Here is an 18,346-nt window from a genome sequence, read left to right as displayed (position 1 = left end):
GAAGAAACTGGGAAATGACTCTCAATCCCATTCGCACAAACACTCAATATCTACCTTAATATTCACATAAATCTAAAATACGTAAAGAACTGGTTAATTCTCTCATTTAGGAAGTATACTAAACAAGAGGGGAGAAAATCAGACTGAATGATCAAGTGAGATTCACTCTGCCACATACTGTTTATTCAACTAATTATGTTATCTCTCTTTTGAAGTGTTCCAGGCACGTAGAACAAAGCAGAAGCACAGAAAATTCCATTTTGGTGATGAAAATTGATGAGTAAAGGAAGGGGGAAGGAAGATAAATGATGTAATAAAAAGGAGAGAAATTATTTCAGACATTTATAAATGGCATTTAAGGTTAATTCCAAAGTCCCTGGCAAGACTGAACCCAACATTTGTACACCCTGCAACAAGCCCAAAGCCTTCACCCCATCAAAAATAGAAAAGCATTAAGCAGGAGGAGCATATGTCCAGATTTTATGAAACAATTGTTTTGGGGCTCTCACACTTACTGGACACTCATAGCATGCCTTCACTACTCTAGGTAGCATTCAGTCATCGACCCAAAATGAACCATTTTCTTAACAGCAGAACCCTTGAGGAGGGGGGAGGGCTTTTCATAGTGAACTCCTTCAGGTATAGCTTAAGATTAAGAAGCAAAAAATGTTCAGGCCCAAAGGTGCACAAACACACTGTCTTATGAAACTTTTATCATTGTGCAATTCTCTTTGAGTTGAAGAAGGCTGAGGGAGCTCTGGCTAGGCCTCAGCACTGTCTCCAGGGTGACCGGCTTCTCCTGGGCTCTTAAAGAATACACCGAAACTCTGTGTTTCTTACATGCATCATTCCAGAATAAGAGTTTTAAGGGGACATTTTCAAAATAAATGGGTTCCAGAGTCTTTAAAAAAAAAACACACACACATGTGATATACGGGTCCAGGTTAAAGAAAGTCATAAAGGTTGAAGGTATTTCTGAACCCACTAATCATAATGTGTTGTATTTCTGGCTATCTGTACTAAATCCTACTAGAACCTGCTTCCTAGTCATTGAGAAATATTCCAGTAGAGAGCTACCTCAAAGACTATTGTTCGCGTTCTTAATTACATGAAATTGGGGTGTTAAAAGATCAAAGTGATCTGGGCATGGTTGTGCACGCTTGTAATCCCAACGTTCAGAAGGTGGAGACCAGAGGATCACGGTTCATGTACAGCCTCAGCTACTTAGGGAAGCCCTTCGCAACTAAGTGAGACCCTGTTTCAAAAAAATAAAAAGACTAAAAAATAGGGCTGGGAGTGTAGCTCAGAGATACAATGTCCCTGGTTTCCATCCCTGATACTGAAAAAAAAAAATCAAAGTGCTATATGTCAGAGGTGAACTCCCTTCACCACAGTTACCCTTTGGGATAATGGAAAGGTGTCCAGCCTCCAAAGAGGTCCTCTGCTCTCAACCTACTATTGGCCCAACCTCTGAAGGACCAGCTGACAAAAACCTTGTAAATAAGTCCTGCAAATCTTATCTGGCATGAAACAAACAAAATTTAACTCTGAGAAATTAACTGGTTAGAGCAGAAAAGGAACTGAGTCTTTGAGTGAGAGGGATTCTATCTTTAATTTCCAGAACTGTACAGCCTTGGGCAAGTTAATGAACTCTTTTTTTAATCCCTAATAGGGACACAGAGATTTATTTAGGAAACAAGAAATATACTTCATGTTCAAACGTGGGTCCTCTCAAATGTGAGAGATGCTTTGGAGGTGGGGGCTTTTTTTGGTGTTCTTTGTGCTTCCACAGACTGAAGCCAGGGCAGGTCTACTTCTGAGCTATACCTCTACCCCCTCTTTTTTCTTAATTTTCAAACATGGTCTCCCTTGATAAATTGCTAGGAGGCTTGCTAAGTTGCTGTGGCTGGCCTCAAACCTGAAAACTTCCGTCTCAGCCTCCCAAGTACTAGTATTACAGGGATGTACCACCACACCCAGCTTGGGCTCTTCTTTTAAAGAAAATTTGGTGAATGGTGGGCATGGAAACCTATGTGGGATAACATCAATCGAATCATTCTCAGGATCCTCCATCTGACTAGTTCTCCACTATCTGATGTGTAGATAACTTTGGAAAGTTCCCTAAATTATAGGTTTCTTGAAATGTAGTATCTTTCTTCACTTAAACTACTTATTGGTGGGCTAATTAACAGTTACTTAAGGTAATTTTCTTAAGTAAGTGAATTTACAGTAACTCTAAGATTTACAGATTTTCCAGAAGTTTGTGAGTTAATAGCCTAAGGAAAAGATGGGTTTGGGGTTTGTCAGGCCTAGAAAGGTATGCCGAACCTCAAACTAAAATACGTCCTTGTCTTTCCTGCATGTCTCTTTTCTACCTTTTTTTTTTTTATTGCTTCTATCCTATCTCTATATAAATCAACCTGCAGTGCAGGTTGAGGTGGAGGGTAAGGGTTTTTTTTTTTTATTAGAATTAATCTGCAACCAGGTCCAGTTTGAAAATAAAGTAAAATTATTTTAATCTAGTTCTCCAGTTATCAATATCCAATACTAAAACTTAGATTTTATTTAAAAAGTGGGTCTGGTTTATTTATTTGCAAGCATATGCTGTGAACAAAGGCATTTGGGAGGCTGAGACCAGAGAATTGCAGTATGTGGACAGCCTCAGCTACTTGGTGAGGCCCTCTGTAACTTAGTGAGACCCTGTTTCAAAATAAAGAATAAAAATTAGGGCAGGGGGTGTAGCTCGGATGTCGAATGCCCCTGGGTTCCATCCCCAGACTCCAAAAAACAAACAAACAAAAAAGATAACTGGGAGATGGTGTTCACTTTCCAGGTATGTTCAATCTAGTGAGTGGGGTAGTCACACACACAAGTCATTCTAATGCAAGACCATCTAAAGGAGGTAGATGTTGGGTAGTTATCCAGAGATAAGCAGACAGAGACAGAGAGGAGTCCTTCTGAGAAGAGATGGGGATTGCCCCTGTCCACCTGTGATGAGTGACTTGGAGCCATTACATTGCAGCTTTAGATACCAGCAGAAAATCCAGCATGGTAAATTTAGCACAGGCTCACTAAGCAGTAACCACCCCAAATTACTGTGCATGAGGAGGGATGGGATTTCTGTACAGTATAAAAACATACCATGTAGTAGACTCAGCCCTCCTTTCTTCCATTCCCAAACCAGCTGGCTCTGACTCTCCTGGTGAACTCACCCAGTAAAACCGTTATGCTCACCCTACCTGTGTCCCCCAAATAAAATCTTTTTTTTTTTTTTGGAGGGGAGATAAGAATTGAGGGAAACTCATGGCCCTATGGCAGAGGGATTTATTTATTGATCACCAATCTCATTCTAGGCTGTATAGTCAACATTTAAGCATACTTATGTCTTATAGAAACCTCAAGAAGTAGCTAAACCTATGTCACTTTTATAGATGGGAAAACAGTCTTAAAAGTTTACTAACTTACTGCGTCCTGGGTTTGTGCTGGGAGCAAGGAATCCTCAGTGGCTAAGACAGTCTTGGCTCTTCCCTTACAGGGCTCCGGCCAAATAAGAGATGGTTCTCCAATGGGGTCCCCATTTCAGGAAAGCACCTCCAGCCACCCAGTCCGTCCACAGGGGTCATCCCCATTCTTTCCAGAGCTGGGAATCCTCCTGTCTAATACAGGGAGGGTGCACACCCCCTCCACCGCCCTGGCTGCCCCTCTCCAGCCAATATCCCTCCTGCCTGGATGACCCAGCAACCTCCTCTCTGATCCTCTGAGGCCACTCTGACCCCTGCTGACCTCCTCTGTTCTGACCTCCTTTGTACAGTGATCTCTCCTCTCACCTTCTCCAAGCCCCAACAGTGGTCCCTGTGCTTCTCTTGAAGCTTGAAGTTCCAGCTCCTTCTCTTCTAATTCATTCCCCTTTGCTCTCCCAAGCCTTTCATGCTACTGTCTGCAGAGATGACAACTGAAGTCTTAGCCACATATGATTTGTTTCCTGGATCTCATCACACCATCTTTCAGTCCCCCCACCCACTCATAATAACCTCCTATACAAATTTAAATAAATGTGATCCAAGCATGGTGGCGCATGCTTGTAATCCAAGCATTTAGGAGGCTAAGACAGGAGGATCATGGTTCGCAGACAGCCTCAGCTACTTAGGGAAGCCCTTTGCAATTCAGTGAGACCCTGTTTCAAAATAAATAAAAAGTAGGGCTGGGGGTGTCGCTCAGAAGTACCAGTACAGCAAAATAAATAAATAAATAAATAAATAAATAAATAAATAAATAAATATATCCTTGCCTTCATAAACAGAGGGCTCCACAGAGGATATCAAGTATTCTTAATAGCTTGGGATGCTCCTCCACTTCAAAAAATAATACAGAATTATTTGGGGGCTAATAAGATAGGGCTATGTGACCTTCTTTGAAATGACTCCAGGCAAGCACAGGCTTTGTAGTTTTAAGCACGCTTGCTCTGTCCTTTTCTTGCCCTTCTCTCGCTGTTACTTCCTGTAACTTTTCTCTAGCTTCCTTCTATTGCATCCAATTTTCCGCTTATTTATCATGAGCCATGGGATTAAACTTTTATACTGCTTAAAATTAGGTGGAAAATAAGTGTAAGTAGAAATCAGAGTGAGTTTTAGCACCTGGGCTTTGTGATGCCATTGTGGATCCTTGGCAGGCTTTTCAGCTTCACGGATTATCCTCTATCTTCTGAGCATCGAGATTACTTTGTTAAATAGCTGCTGAGTACGTGAAGGATTTTTATAATGCTATCATTTTTGTTGACAGGAAGTAGTGGGGCTGAGTCAGCCGACTGATATGCCCCCTAAATTAGTATTAAATAATGTCTCATGATATGTGGGGACCTTGGCTCCTCAAGATGCCAGTTCTAAGCCGCATTACAAAACCCAGCCCTGAACTCCTTCTGATTATTAAGCATTCCACTGAATATGTGTGTGATAACAAAACAGTAGAGGATATTTTCTTCCCAGTGTTCTGCCAAATCTCAGCTTGAATGTAACACTTTGGCTGAGCACATTTCCCCTTTCTGTTTCGTCTGGATAAATTTTGCTTTTTTTGCTTCCTATCATATAAGGTTATGTTTACAAAAAGGCCATATCTTATTACCTCTCATCTTTGGATAGAAGAAATTTCACAGTATACTGTCAGACTAATTAGCAAGTAAAGCAGCTTATTGCTGTGGAAACATCAGATTCTATGTACATCAGACTGTCATTTTAATTGGCAATAAGGGAAAGAGGACCTAATATCTAGGAACAAGGTAAGCCCAAATCTTTATTAACTTAGCCTAGCATTTTAAATTTGAAGTGGAGCCAGGCCCTCACCTCTAATTCCAGTGCTTTTTAGGCTGAGACAGGATAGTAAATTCAAGGCCAACTTCAGCAATTTAGTGAGACTCTGAGCAACTTAGAACCTGTTTTAAAATTAAAAGTAAAAAGAGAGGTGTAGCTTGGAATAGAATACTTTCTGGGTTCAAACTCCAGTATTAAAAAAAATTTTTTTTTTGTCATTTTCAAGTGGAAAGTCTATTTCTTGAAGGGCAAAAATATATTCATTTTAAAAACATGAAAAATAGCCAGTCTAATGTGGTGGCACATGCTTGTCATCCCAGTACTTGGGAAGCTATTTAGGCCCTCTGCAACTCAGTGAAAACTTGTTTCAAATAAAGAATAAAAAAATAAGGCTATGGGTACATCTTGGAGGTAGAAAGAACTTGGGTTCAATTCCTAGTAACACACACACACACACACACACACACACACACACGACCATGAAAAATGACGCCCATAAAGAAAAAAAGTATTCAAATGAAGTTCATGTGGTTTGTTAAAAGACTATTGTTTGTTAAAAAAAAAAATACTACGGTCAATATGCCTGGCTTTGCTTTTGCTACATCTCATTTCTCAGAGGACCACAAACTCTGCGAGCTCACAGAGCTTCACCGTGTGGGTTTATGAAAACATCATCATCAGTCTATAGCACAGAGAATCAGCCAATAGTGATGTATTATAATTGGTGCTTTGCTTAAGATTCTTGTATTTGCAAGCAAAACAAAGACTCTAACTCATTCCAGTGCAATTGGGAGTGTGTTAAAAGGGAGACTCACAAAATCAGAGGAAGAGGAGGGTAAAGATAGCCCTTCACAAGGCTAGAAATGGTAGCTGACCCAGGGACTCAGCTGGGGCTGGTGGCTCAGGAGCCTTCTCTGCAGGACATCAGATGACTCAGCTCTGGGAACCTTCAGTTTCTGCACATCTCAATTCATTTTCAAATGCCTGGAGAGGGAGTGTCCTACTTGCCCAGCCAGATTTAGCCTCTCTGTCCTTGGATAAATGGCCAATGCCAAGGCCATGGGGTACAGCAAAAATGGGGAGGTAATATAGACAGGTCCACTGGGAGCATTATTGTACTGAGCAGTAGCACCAGTTTGGCTCTATTATTATCGGTGAGCATATCCAGGCTTCCTATAAGCAGAACTCTTTGTTTTCTTGAGGTTTTTTTCCCCTGTAATTTTTACCTTTTTAAGTTAATAATTTAAGCATTTAATTAAATACCAAAAGTTTACCAGGAAGATGACAACACATCAGGTATAAAAAGATAAGCTTTCACTCATGTAAGAGATGCAGAAATATAAAGTGGTTAACATCAAAACAAATAAGAAAGCTTGTGCCTATATGTAGGAGGAATTAGAAGAAGTTTTGAAAGAAAGTGTCAATCTACATATACCTGTGTTGTTTTTTTATTTTTTTCAGAGAAAACTTTCCAAGCTGAGTGTGGTGGTACATGCCTGTAATCCCAGTACTTGGGAGGCAGAGAGGGGAGAATTGTAAATTTAAGGCTAGTCTCAGCAACTTAGTGAGACCCTTGGAAACTTGGCAAGACCTGTTTCAAAATAAAAAGAAATTAAACTGGGAAAAAGATAAGGGGGGTGGGCTGGGGTGTAGCTTAGAGGTGGAATGCCCGTGAGTTCAATTCCCAGTAAACACACACACACACACACACACACACACACACACACACACACACACACACACACTCACACACTTCCAGGAGATTTTTTGGGCTGAGTTTCAAAGAAAAAGTTGGGATTTTGCTATGAAATAGGAAGAAAATCTTGCCCTATTGAAAAAAGTCCATTTCAAAGCTTACCATACCTACAAAGAGAAAGTGTGTTCATTTGGGAGCTTCATATTGCTAAGGCTTATTGGAGGTTTGGATTGTTGGAGATTTCTGAAGAAAATACTGAAAATGAGTCTAGAGAAAGAGGCAGACCCAAGTTTCTGTTATGCAGCATCAAAGTGAACGCACATGGTGCTTTGGACGACAGAGAGTCATTGAAGGATTTATGATTTGGGGAAGTGACCTGATCAAGGTTAGTTTTAGCAAAATCTGCTTTGGCAGCAATTGCGGAGAAGAGTTTGGATAAATGAAGACCAGCTGTCAGGCAGCTGCCACGGAGTAGAAAAGGGATGTTTAGAGAAACTCTGTCTTCTTTTTCAGTCTTCTCTTTTAGGCAACAGACTGGATAGTGGAGTTGCTGAGTTTAAAGCACTTTGAGAGAGAATATTGACATTATTCTGAGGCCAAGTGCATGCACAGGTTTTCAGGGGAAATACTGGAGACTTGTGTTTCTGAGTCAACTTGATATAGCAGTTCAAAGTGTGGGTATTGAGCAGATTTCCTAGATATAATGACTTAGATTTAGCACAGCCTGCTGGATAGATTCCTGGAGATAGGGCTGGATCAAAAAACAAGAAGACTGATTTTGAAAATCAAGAATTAAAGAAAGAAGATCAGTAAGGAACAGAGTCAGAGAAAGCCAACATAGGAAAGGGAGAGAGTCATAAGAATGAGTCCATTATCCATTATAATTAGACTTAGCCACGGGGTGCGGTTTTTGCTCTCATAGACTAGGTATAGAGTGAAGCAAGCGGTACTGGTATGGGGTTCCATTATCATCTGGTCTTCTCTATATTCTACTTTGTATCTTATTGTCCAAAAGGTTTACTGGAGATTCATCCCAGGTATACTGAAGGCATTTCAAAAGAGGGAAGGCTCCCTTTGAATCTACTCTAGATTTTATATACTACCTCTGCTTCCGGTCCATTGGAAAAATTTAACCCATGAATATATCTGACTTTGGTGGAGGTTGAGAAATGGAGATCTTATTCTGGGGGCCATAATTCCACTGAAAACGAGGCTCTATTTTACTAAGGAAGGAGGGGGGAATGATCCTAGGAAGCAGCTGAAAATATCTATTATACAGGAATTGTTGAATGTTGGCATAAAGAGACTTCTTCTTTTATTTATGCATATTGTTAGAAATAAATTCCCATGGTGTCATAAGACACATATTTGAAAGTCTCTTAGTAAGGCAAATTTTACTTTTTGCAAAAAGGGATCCTGCTACCAGTAAAGTTACGTAGACAAAAACAACATGGTGGAAAACTGCTGGGTGTTTTATTTTCACTGTGGAGCTTTTGTGCTGTGCTCTTATTGGTGAAAACAACCTCGCAATCTTCACAGCATTGGCTGAAGAGATGCCAGATAAGGGGTTGGCACTCCTAATTTACAGGAATTGTTATGTTTATAAAAAATACAAGCATACACAAGGTTACCTAATGGCAGTTCTACAAAATGGAGCATAAGTCAAACTATTCCTTTGATAGAAAAGATCTATTATATTCTCACAGTATAGATTATGCAAAATAATGGATTCTACTATGCCATATTTGTACATGCATATAACATACTTTGATACTTTGATAATATCTATCCCTATTGACCATCTACCATTTCTAGCCCTTTTCCCTCTGCAAGATCCCCTTCCTCTTCTCTAATAGACTCATTTTTATTTATTTATTTTGAGGTACTGGGGATGGAACCCAGGGTCACTCTATCTCTGAGCCACACACCCAGCCCTATTTTTTATTCTTTATTTTGATACAGGGTCTCACTGAGTTGCAAAGGGCCTCACTAAGTAGTAGCTGAGGCTGTCCTTGAACCGCGATCCTCCTGTCTCAGTCTCCCAAATGCTGGGATTACAAGAGTGCACCACCAGTCCCAGCTGTAATAGTCTTCTTTTGAAGAGAGTTCTTTTACAATAAAGACTGAAAAGTGTTTACTGAATTAATTAATTATGGTCTTTTCAAACATAGTTTCTTGGAGTGGTAAAAATGTAAGTCAAATCTCAGTAGATGACGGACTGATTTTAAGATAAGAAAAATGATGATGAATATAAATTTCACCTTCAACATGCTGGGCTGTGGAAAGGAAGGTGAGACCTCTTCTCTTTTCTTCCCCAAACCATCTATGTGGGATAGAATGAGGAGATATGGTATGTTTCTATATGGCCCATTTCCTAGTCAGGGTTAATTGACAGAGTATAAATCTAACTTAAATTTGTCTAAAACACCCAACTTCATAAGGCACTTGAATGAATGAGGAATGGCTAATTAACTTTGGTGAGCCAATGTATCTCTATCATTCCTATTACTAAAGATTTCTGGATTTTATACTAGAGAAATATTGGGTCAATTTATTTCAAAGATGGAAATTATAAGATGAAAAATTGATTGGCAGCCATGTTTTGCATCTTCCTCTGGGCGAATGGGTTTAACAGCTTGTTTCTCTCCCCAGCCCCAACTCTCTCTTCCTTTCTGCACTTTGACCACCATGGCCAAGTTTAAATTCCTCTAATATGTCCTTCTCTCTCCTCATGAGGAGCCATAAAATATACATACTGGACCCTCTTCCCAGGAAACTATAAACTCCAGGAAATCAGTGACTCCGTTTGCCTAACAATTTAACCTCAGTGATTAGCAGTGCCTGGCACATAGTTGGTGCTCAGTAAGTACTTATTGAGTAAAAAGTCCCTACTGAATAAATATCTGCCTGTGATAATACCTTGACAATGATAAAATGGCACATAGATATTATTTTGTATATTAAAATATATAAGGCTTCGTAAGCAATTCAATTTCTATTTTTGTTAATTTTATATTTTCCACTGAAGATGGTATCACAATTCATTTTCTAAATGATGACATTTTTGTTTTTATAAAACATCATAACTAAACCATGATGAATAATAGTTAAGTAATAAATAACTATTTAACTTGAATTAAATGACTTTTATTATCATAACAAATTATGTCAGAATAGATAAAAGTGACATTTACAGTGAATTTTTTGAAATTTCTTTTTTCCTATTTTAAAAGTCACTTTTCCAGAAACATATATTTTTCCTCTTTATATGTAAACACGTTTAAAACAAAATATTAAATTCTTTTCAAAGAGATTTGTTTAAATCGTCAGAACTCTCTTGGAAAACACAATGACTTCTGATGAAGTGAAAACTGCATCATCATCATCATCATCATAATCAGATTATAACTGCTGGCAGGATTTTCTATGTATATGAAAAACTATGGTCATGAATATTTTCCCATTGATTCTTTTATATTCTCATACATTTTTATGCTACTCTCTTCCTCCCAATAAATATTTTCTTTTGTCCTTATGGTACCAAATGTATATCATATTTAATTTATTATCTGAACTAATTAGGGAATTGGGGTGTAGCTCAGAAGTAGGGTGCTTATGTGAAGCACTGGATTCAACCCCCAGCACTACAAAACCAAACAAACATTTGAACTAATTGGTTAAGGTAATAATTTTGCAAACATGTTTTTTATATGTCTATTTCTCCCACATTATTGCATTTTATTTCCTTTGTTTTGTTTTTTTGTTTTTTTGGTGGTACTGGGGTTTCTAGAAACCCTTCTACCTCCAGGTTACTCTCCCAGACCTATTTTTTTATATATATTTTTATTTGGAAACAGGTTCTCAAACCAACGAGGCTGGCTTCAAATCTGTGAGATCCTCCTGTCTCCACCTCCCAAGTATGAGGATTAGGGGATTACAAGTGTCTGCCACCATCCCCCAGCCCACATTATTGCATTTTAATTTAGGGAAACTAAGATGCTTCGTCATGGGGAAAAATGATATAATATAGGAGAAAGTTAGAAGTGTTAACTATAATTACTGTTTTCAGAAAAAAAATGCACAGCAGTTATGATTGGGTAAATATGTTTTAGATTAATACTGGTGATCTTGTCAATACCCTGTTTCCAAGTCCAAATTATCTCCATATTAGACATAACAGAAATAAAGATTCTATACAGAATAATCAGATTATATGGTCATCTCTTATTCTGAGTTGGCTTCTTTCCACCAGTTTTCTTATTCTTGTGTCTAGATGTCATCCAGCAATGCAATGTTTGTTGGTTGGTTGGTTGCAAAACTGCACATTTGTGCATCACCTTATTAAATTTGCTTGTGTGTCTATCATCATTCTGAAACTGTTTCCTGTTCCTCAATGAAGTACTGTTATAGTTTTATTTTGTCTTTCCCTGATATGCACTATTTGTTTAATTAGTCTCTGGCTTTAAGTTTATAGAGTGAATAGAGAGTCTTTCCCTTATTTGATCATTATAGACAACAAGCCAACAATTAGAACAAAAACAATCTCACCCTTTTTTGTAATGAGAAAAAGAGCCTGTAGCTCTTGGTTGGATTTTCTACGTACTTCAGCTGTTCTAATATGTTTGTCTATATAGATTCATGTGAACATTTTTCTCTGCCTCTTATTTTTTAATAAATTTTTATTGGTGCATTGTAGTTATACATCTGAATGGGATAAAAAACACTTGTGGAGACATACATGCACACATCACCCAGTTAGCCCTTATCCAATCCCCATCTGATTCCCTCCCCCTTTCTTTTTCCCATGCTTGATTTAATGATTGACTTTGATGTTTGTTTCAATACATCAAGTGCTTTAAAGAGTTTTCCTATTCTCCCCTCCCTTCCCCTTAGATAGGTCACCTTAATTGCTCCTCTATAGAATCCCTTCTTCATCTAGGGTTCCTCCTGTCACCCATTCTCCCTAGTTTTCACATATTAGGGAAAGCATATGATTTCTTATTTGTTGTGACATTTCCCTGTAGATGCCATATTTTTGTTCTCCTTTATGGCTGGGTAAAATTTCATTGTGTGTATATCCCATAGTTTTGTTATCCACTCATCTGTTGATGGCCATCTTAGCTGGTTCCATATTTTGGGAATGGTGAATTGTGCAGCTATAAACATAGTCACTCATGCATTAGTTTGGTATTTTGGTTTTCATTCTTTTGGGTAGATACCCAGAAATGGTACTGCTGGATCATATGGTAAATTATCATTCCTCTGAGGATCTTCCATACTGTTTTGCAAAGTGGTTGCATTAATTTGCAATCCCACCAATAATGTATTAGAGTTTCTACTTCTCCACTTCCAATCAATTACAGTTTATCCCTCCTGTGGAAGTCCTTCTTTTATTTTCCACCATGATTCTCACTTGATGAAATCCTGAAAGCCAGAAGATGAGTAACTTTGATGAGATGAACCATTCACAACCAATTTTTTTTAATAGAGGTCACTTGGATCTGAGTATCTGCTGAGAGATGAGGTAAGGCAGCGGCAGCTTCAAGTGCTTCTGATCGGATAGTTGCAGGGACCTACTGGCCCTTTGCTATGCAGTAGGCTCCGGTCCTGGCCTCACTGGCCCGGGTCTCAGCCTCACTGGATGGCAGACTCCAGTCCTGGCCTCACTGTGCAGCAGGTTCTGGTCCCTGTCACCATGGGCAGGACGTCTACAGAGGTTCCCATTTTTTCTTCCATATATATTTTTTAGTAGGAGAAAACAGTATGTGTCTTTTGCAGAAGTTGGGAACCCGAATACCTAGCAGCAATGAATTGTGTCTCCCTACCGAAGGCAGAGGCCCACTGCTTCACCACAGAGTGCAGGATCTGCTGCTCTGAGTGCACCCTGGCCTCAGAGCGGGGTAGAAGAGCGTGGCAGCCATGAGTGCCGAGGCCCCCGGGTTGTGCGGCGCAGTGAGTCCGGCCCGACCATGCGGGGCTCCCTCCAATGCGCCCCAAACATTTTTCTTACATAGTATGTTGTCCAGAATTCCTGAGCCTGTGTGGCAGGAGCAGTCTACTTTCGGGGAGATTTCTTCAAAACTTTATGGTGTATTGGATTGGATCTGTCTGCTTCTCCCACATACTGGCTGCTGCTGCCACCGCCGCCACCACCTCCACCACCACCACCATCTTGGTCCATCTCCTCTGCCTCATATTTTTAAACCAAGCATTACCATTTAATAACTAATAATGTTTATTCAATGGAGATTTTTTTCTTTTTATTTTATATAGTGTTTTAGTTCACTTTTTAATCACTGTGACAAAAAGAACTGACAGGAACAACTTAGAGGAGCAAAGGTCTATTTGGCTCGTTGTTTCAGAGGTCCAGCCCATGTCGGCCAGCTCCAAGGCAGACATACCATGGTGGCAGAGCAGAGTAAAGGAAAGTTGCTCAATTAATGGCAGCTGAGAAGCAGAGACAGGAAGCACCCAAGAACAGAGCTAGTACTCTATGCCACACATACGGTGATGCACATTTTTCAGCCATGCCCTGTTGCTTACAGTTATCCCCCGTGAGACCATTCAAATCATTAATCCATCAGTGTGTTAACCCACTGATGAGATTAAAGCCTTCATGATTAAATTACTTTACCTGTGAATATTTGTGTGTTGCCAACACATGAGCTGGTCTGGAGGACATTCCATATACAAACCATATATAGCTTTAGGAAGTGGAGTGTGTGTGTGTGTGTGTGTGTGTGTGTGTGTGTGTGTGTGTGTGTAAATGTTTTCAACATTTATCTCTGTACATTTGGGCGGGGGGGAACCTGCCATTTTTTCAACCTAGTGCTCTCATGGGTTGACCCATTCTAGAAGACTCATGCCCACCCGAATATTGCCTGGCTACCTAGGGAATGTCAGTGCGAATCATTCATTGTCTTATTGAATCCCTTCCACTCATACTGAGAATGTTACTTAAACATAAATGACTCACAGTTAGGAAAATCTGTGGAAAAGAAGAATAGAGCAAGGGAAATCAGTCTCTGTGTTAAGAGGCATGGTTTTGTTCTTAGTCTGTTTGGACTGCTATAACAAAATTCTAGATTTTAAACAATGAAAGTAGATTCCTTACAGATCCAGGGGCAGAGAGGTTCAAAGCACAGGCCTGGGGTCTGGTGAGGGTCTGCTTCCTTATTGAGGGCTATACTCACATAGTAATTTTCAGAGCAGAGATAAGAAAAGAAAAACATGAGGTGGAAGAGCCAGATTTGAAGCATGGATGTACCCAAGATAATTCCTTATAAAAGTTTTTGCTTCTTGTATGCTGTCTAGACCCTGAAAAAAATGAGACAAATATTTGAGACATATTTGATAATACCCTTGAGTTACACTGAGCTGTGCAATGGTTTGGGAAGACAGTTCTATGTATTGTGGTAACTGGTAGCAGCAAAGAAAAGTGGGCCTATATATCCTAAACTTTGTCCACCTATGTGTCCATGGACAGCAGCCCATTGCCCTAGACCAGGCCTGGAGCAAGGCCAGAGGAGAGCAGAGATTCTCCACAGGGGGAGGCAAAATTTCAAATGAAAAATGGCAGCCTCCTCCTCCAAAAGGCATATAATTCTTCTTTGACCTGTTATTCATTTGAGTCTCACTTGACTTAATTTGTCAGTGTTAAAAGATTTCACAATTCTGTAAAGAACCTTATTTGTAGTTCACCTTGTCTTGAATAGTTCCATTTCCAATGATTTTTGCCTATAACAAAAAAGTTAAGCCGGGCGTGGTGTTGCACGCTTGTAATCCCAGCATTCGGGAGGCTGAGACCAGAGGATCGCAGTTTGCGGACAGCCTCAGCTACTTAGTGAGGCCCTCTCCAACTCAGTGAGACCTTGTTTCAAAATAAAGAATAAAAAAAATAGGGGAGGGGATGTAGCTCAGAGGCCAAATGCCCTTCGGTTTCATCCCCAGACCCGCAAAAAAATAAAATAAAAAGTCCAAGGTCCAACAGATAGTAAGCAGCTTGTGGTCTGTCACTGCTGTCTGAGTGGACCCAGTGATTCATGGGGCAACTGGTGGGAAGAAAGATGTCATGATAGTGCTCTGCATTTAGAGAACATAGTCTTTTAGGGACATAAAAATAACTTCACAGTGGATTGTTACTTTAAATAGGATTTATTTTATAAACCTATGTCACCAGTAATTACTTCAATAACTACTGAAAAAGATTATTACGCTGAGGATGAAGCTCAGTGATGGAGCTCTTGCCCAGTACATATGAGGCCCTGGGTTCAATTCCCAACACAACAAATTATTAAATGCCTTTAAAAATTATATTGTTTAAAATATAAATATATTTCACCTGTTCTAAAATGCAAAACAGTAATTCAGTTAAAGATCTGCCTTCACTTTAACATGGACATGTGTTTATATATAATTTTCATGGCTAATATGCAATTTCTCATTTCCCTGTTAAATCACTCCCTTCTTCCTATGGTTATTAGAGCTCCATATTCTCTAGTTAAAAGGTGTGTACCCAATAGGTGCTTAATAATTACATTAGTGAAGGCCACGCTGTGATTATTTAGATGGTAAGATGAGTCAAATTCAACATTTTCTTCTGATCTAGAAAGGCATAATTTTTCCCCCGTGACAGAATTGCAGTAAAAATTATGAAATCACAAGACTTCCACAGTGGAGTTTGCCCTCATTTTCTTCTGAACCTCCTTTCCTTTGCTCCAAGTTTTCTCCAGGGTTTCCTCCCAGAGCAGAAAGTGCAACACATGGGCCTCACCTGCTGCTGCTCAGCTGCTGTTTGGATATAAAGGATTAGCAGTGCCTACAGGTCAGACCTCCTCCTCCTCCTTTCACTAGGCTCTAGCCTGGAGTACCTCATCAGCCTCCATCACCAACATCAGTAGCAACAGCTTCTGTGACTCCTACTGTGAAGGTGAGATGTGACCCTGGAAACTTCTCTGGTTCCTAAAATTGTTAGGTAGATGAATCAGTGCAGTGCCATCATGGGTTAACAATGAGGATAATGCAAACCAAGTTGCACACTGGAATTGTCATAGTAATTGTCTGCATAGTGACCCATATCTGCACATCAACCCTCATAAGAAGGCAATTGTCAAGCCAGGAGTGGTGACACACACTTGTAATCCCAGCATTCGGGAGGCTGAGACAGGAGGATCATGGTTTGCAGGCAGCCTCAGCTACTGCTTAGTGAGGCCCTTTGCAACTAACTCGGTGAGACTGTTTCAAAATAAAGAATAAAATAGGGCTGGGTAACTTGGAGGTAGAATGCCCCTGGGTTCCATCCCCAGTACTGCATTAAAAAAAAAAAAAAAAAAAAAAAGGCAGTTGTCTCAGCTGAAATAGTTCATTTCAGAAAGCATTAGACTGAAGAAGTTGTGAGAAGCTTTGTGAACCTGAAACCAGCTAGTCAGAATATTCCTCTGAAAGCCTGAAACCAACAACCTGGATAATATCTCCTTTTAGAATTAATTAGGTATATTCATTAATTAAGTAATTTTAGTTTGGCCAATTATAGAGATACATTTGATCCCTCATTAGGCACAATAGCATCCATCCTCTTCAGTAGCTCTGACATGAATCTTAACTGAAACTGTATCATGAAAATTCTACATTGATTAAAGGCATTTCCTGTAATACAAGAAAAACATTACTGGGTAGAGAAGATTTATTACATTAAATGGGCCATGATGCTGTAGCTGCCTACTTTTCAGATTATTTCTCATGTTCACCCTCAGAACATATTTGAAGATGGGAAGAGTTTTTCCCTGGCAAATAGTAGACAGATAAATATTGCTTGAAAAGAAAAGCTTTACCATTGAGCTATGCTCTAGCTCCAACTCAGCTGAGTTCAGTTAGCTTACCTGAAGCATATTGAATTATGATGATCAACGAAAATTAACACCAACTTTGGGAGAATAAGATAAACCATATTCAGGGCATTCCCAAATCACCTTTTAAAAAATTGTTATTATCTCAAACAACTTAACTTCTCCCAAATAATTCAGTAAGTACATGTATCTAAATTTATCTTACCCCAAATTTCTAAAAAACATGACAAAAATATTTAGATCTTTAACTAGTACTACCTATAAATGTACTACACATAAAATAGTACTACACATAAAATAACAAATGAGAAATTTATTGGAAGTTTTTGGTTGACTAGGCTTTTTGTAACTCTGTGAGGATAGAAGTTTAAGTTGCATGACACTCTAGCAATGACAATAATTCCTTCATTTATGGCTACTATGGCTTAGATAGGATTGGGACCATGTTTCCAAGGATCCATCTGTTGAGATATAACCTCTAATGTGCAGTATTAAGAGGGTACAAAATCCAACTATGGTGTTTAGATGTGAGACATTGGATAAAGATTTGATGGAGATTATTTATAGGGCAATGATGAATCTCTTACATAGATTCATCCCTTCATGACTCTATGTAAGAGATTCATATCTGCCCTAGTAGCATACAAATTATTATTTATAATCTAATATATTATAAATAATATAAAAATAAATAATCTCCATTAGTAATGGTGATTAGATAAAGTCATCAGGGTGGAGCCCCACAACTGAACACTGGTGGTTTTATGTGAAGAGAGAGGAACTAGAGGCCACTCAAGACGCATGCACCCTGTCTCTCATCATGCAATGCCTACAACTCCTGGAAACTGCCAGTGAAAGGCCATCACCAGATATAAGCCTTTGAACATCCAGAATTATAAGCTAAATAAACCTCTTTTCTTTATAATCTACCTCAAATAGTTTGCTATAGCAATGAAAATGGACTAATATAATGGCAATATACAAATTAATTTTGTTTCATGATGAATACAAATCTCTGTAAGTCAAATTCTTATTTGAATCAATTATGGCATTTTACTGGTTTTCTCTTTTTACCATCGACTAATGGTATAAGTAAAATCTTTAATATATCTTCATTGTATGTTTGTAAAAGATTCATGATTTTACCATTTTGAAAAGTAGTATACTTTGCCGGGCTTGGTGGCGCACGCTTGTAATCCCCGCACTTGGTTGGCAGAGACAGGAGGATCGTGCAGGTTTGAAGCCAGCCATGTGCGCTGGCTTAGGAGACCCTGTTTCAAAAAAAAAAAAAAAAAAAAAATGTAAAAATAGGTGTGGGAGTGTAGCCCAGAGGTAGAAGGGCTTCCAGGAACCCCAGTACCACCAAAAAAAAAAAAAAAGTAGTACACTTTAACAATAAAATATACTCCTGCCTTTTAGAAGCTCATAATCAGAAATGAAGAAAAACACCTATCTACATAGGATTTGGTAAATTTTCTATAATCTGAGAACTCACTGAGAGA

At 39.1% G+C, this 18,346-nt stretch overlaps 1 protein-coding gene across 1 annotated transcript in view; it reads right to left on the bottom strand.

The window, feature by feature from the left end:
• Positions 1-538: 538 nt before the first annotated feature.
• Positions 539-18,346, bottom strand: part of SLC7A13 (solute carrier family 7 member 13) — a gene marked incomplete at both ends in the record, with an annotated part of 45,128 nt that continues 27,320 nt past the window's right edge. The window contains 3 exons of the mRNA XM_080694752.1: positions 539-645; positions 7,321-7,460; positions 12,797-12,980. Coding sequence (XP_080550878.1) covers positions 539-645; positions 7,321-7,460; positions 12,797-12,980 — 431 coding nt within the window. The remainder of the gene's footprint in view (positions 646-7,320; positions 7,461-12,796; positions 12,981-18,346) is intronic.

Source organism: Muscardinus avellanarius (genome assembly GCF_963383645.1).
Source record: "Muscardinus avellanarius genome assembly, chromosome: 4".
In the NCBI taxonomy this organism is placed as follows: Eukaryota; Metazoa; Chordata; class Mammalia; order Rodentia; family Gliridae; genus Muscardinus; species Muscardinus avellanarius.
The sequence above is the reverse complement of the archived record's forward strand: the minus strand, read 5'-3'. Positions and strand labels throughout refer to the sequence as shown.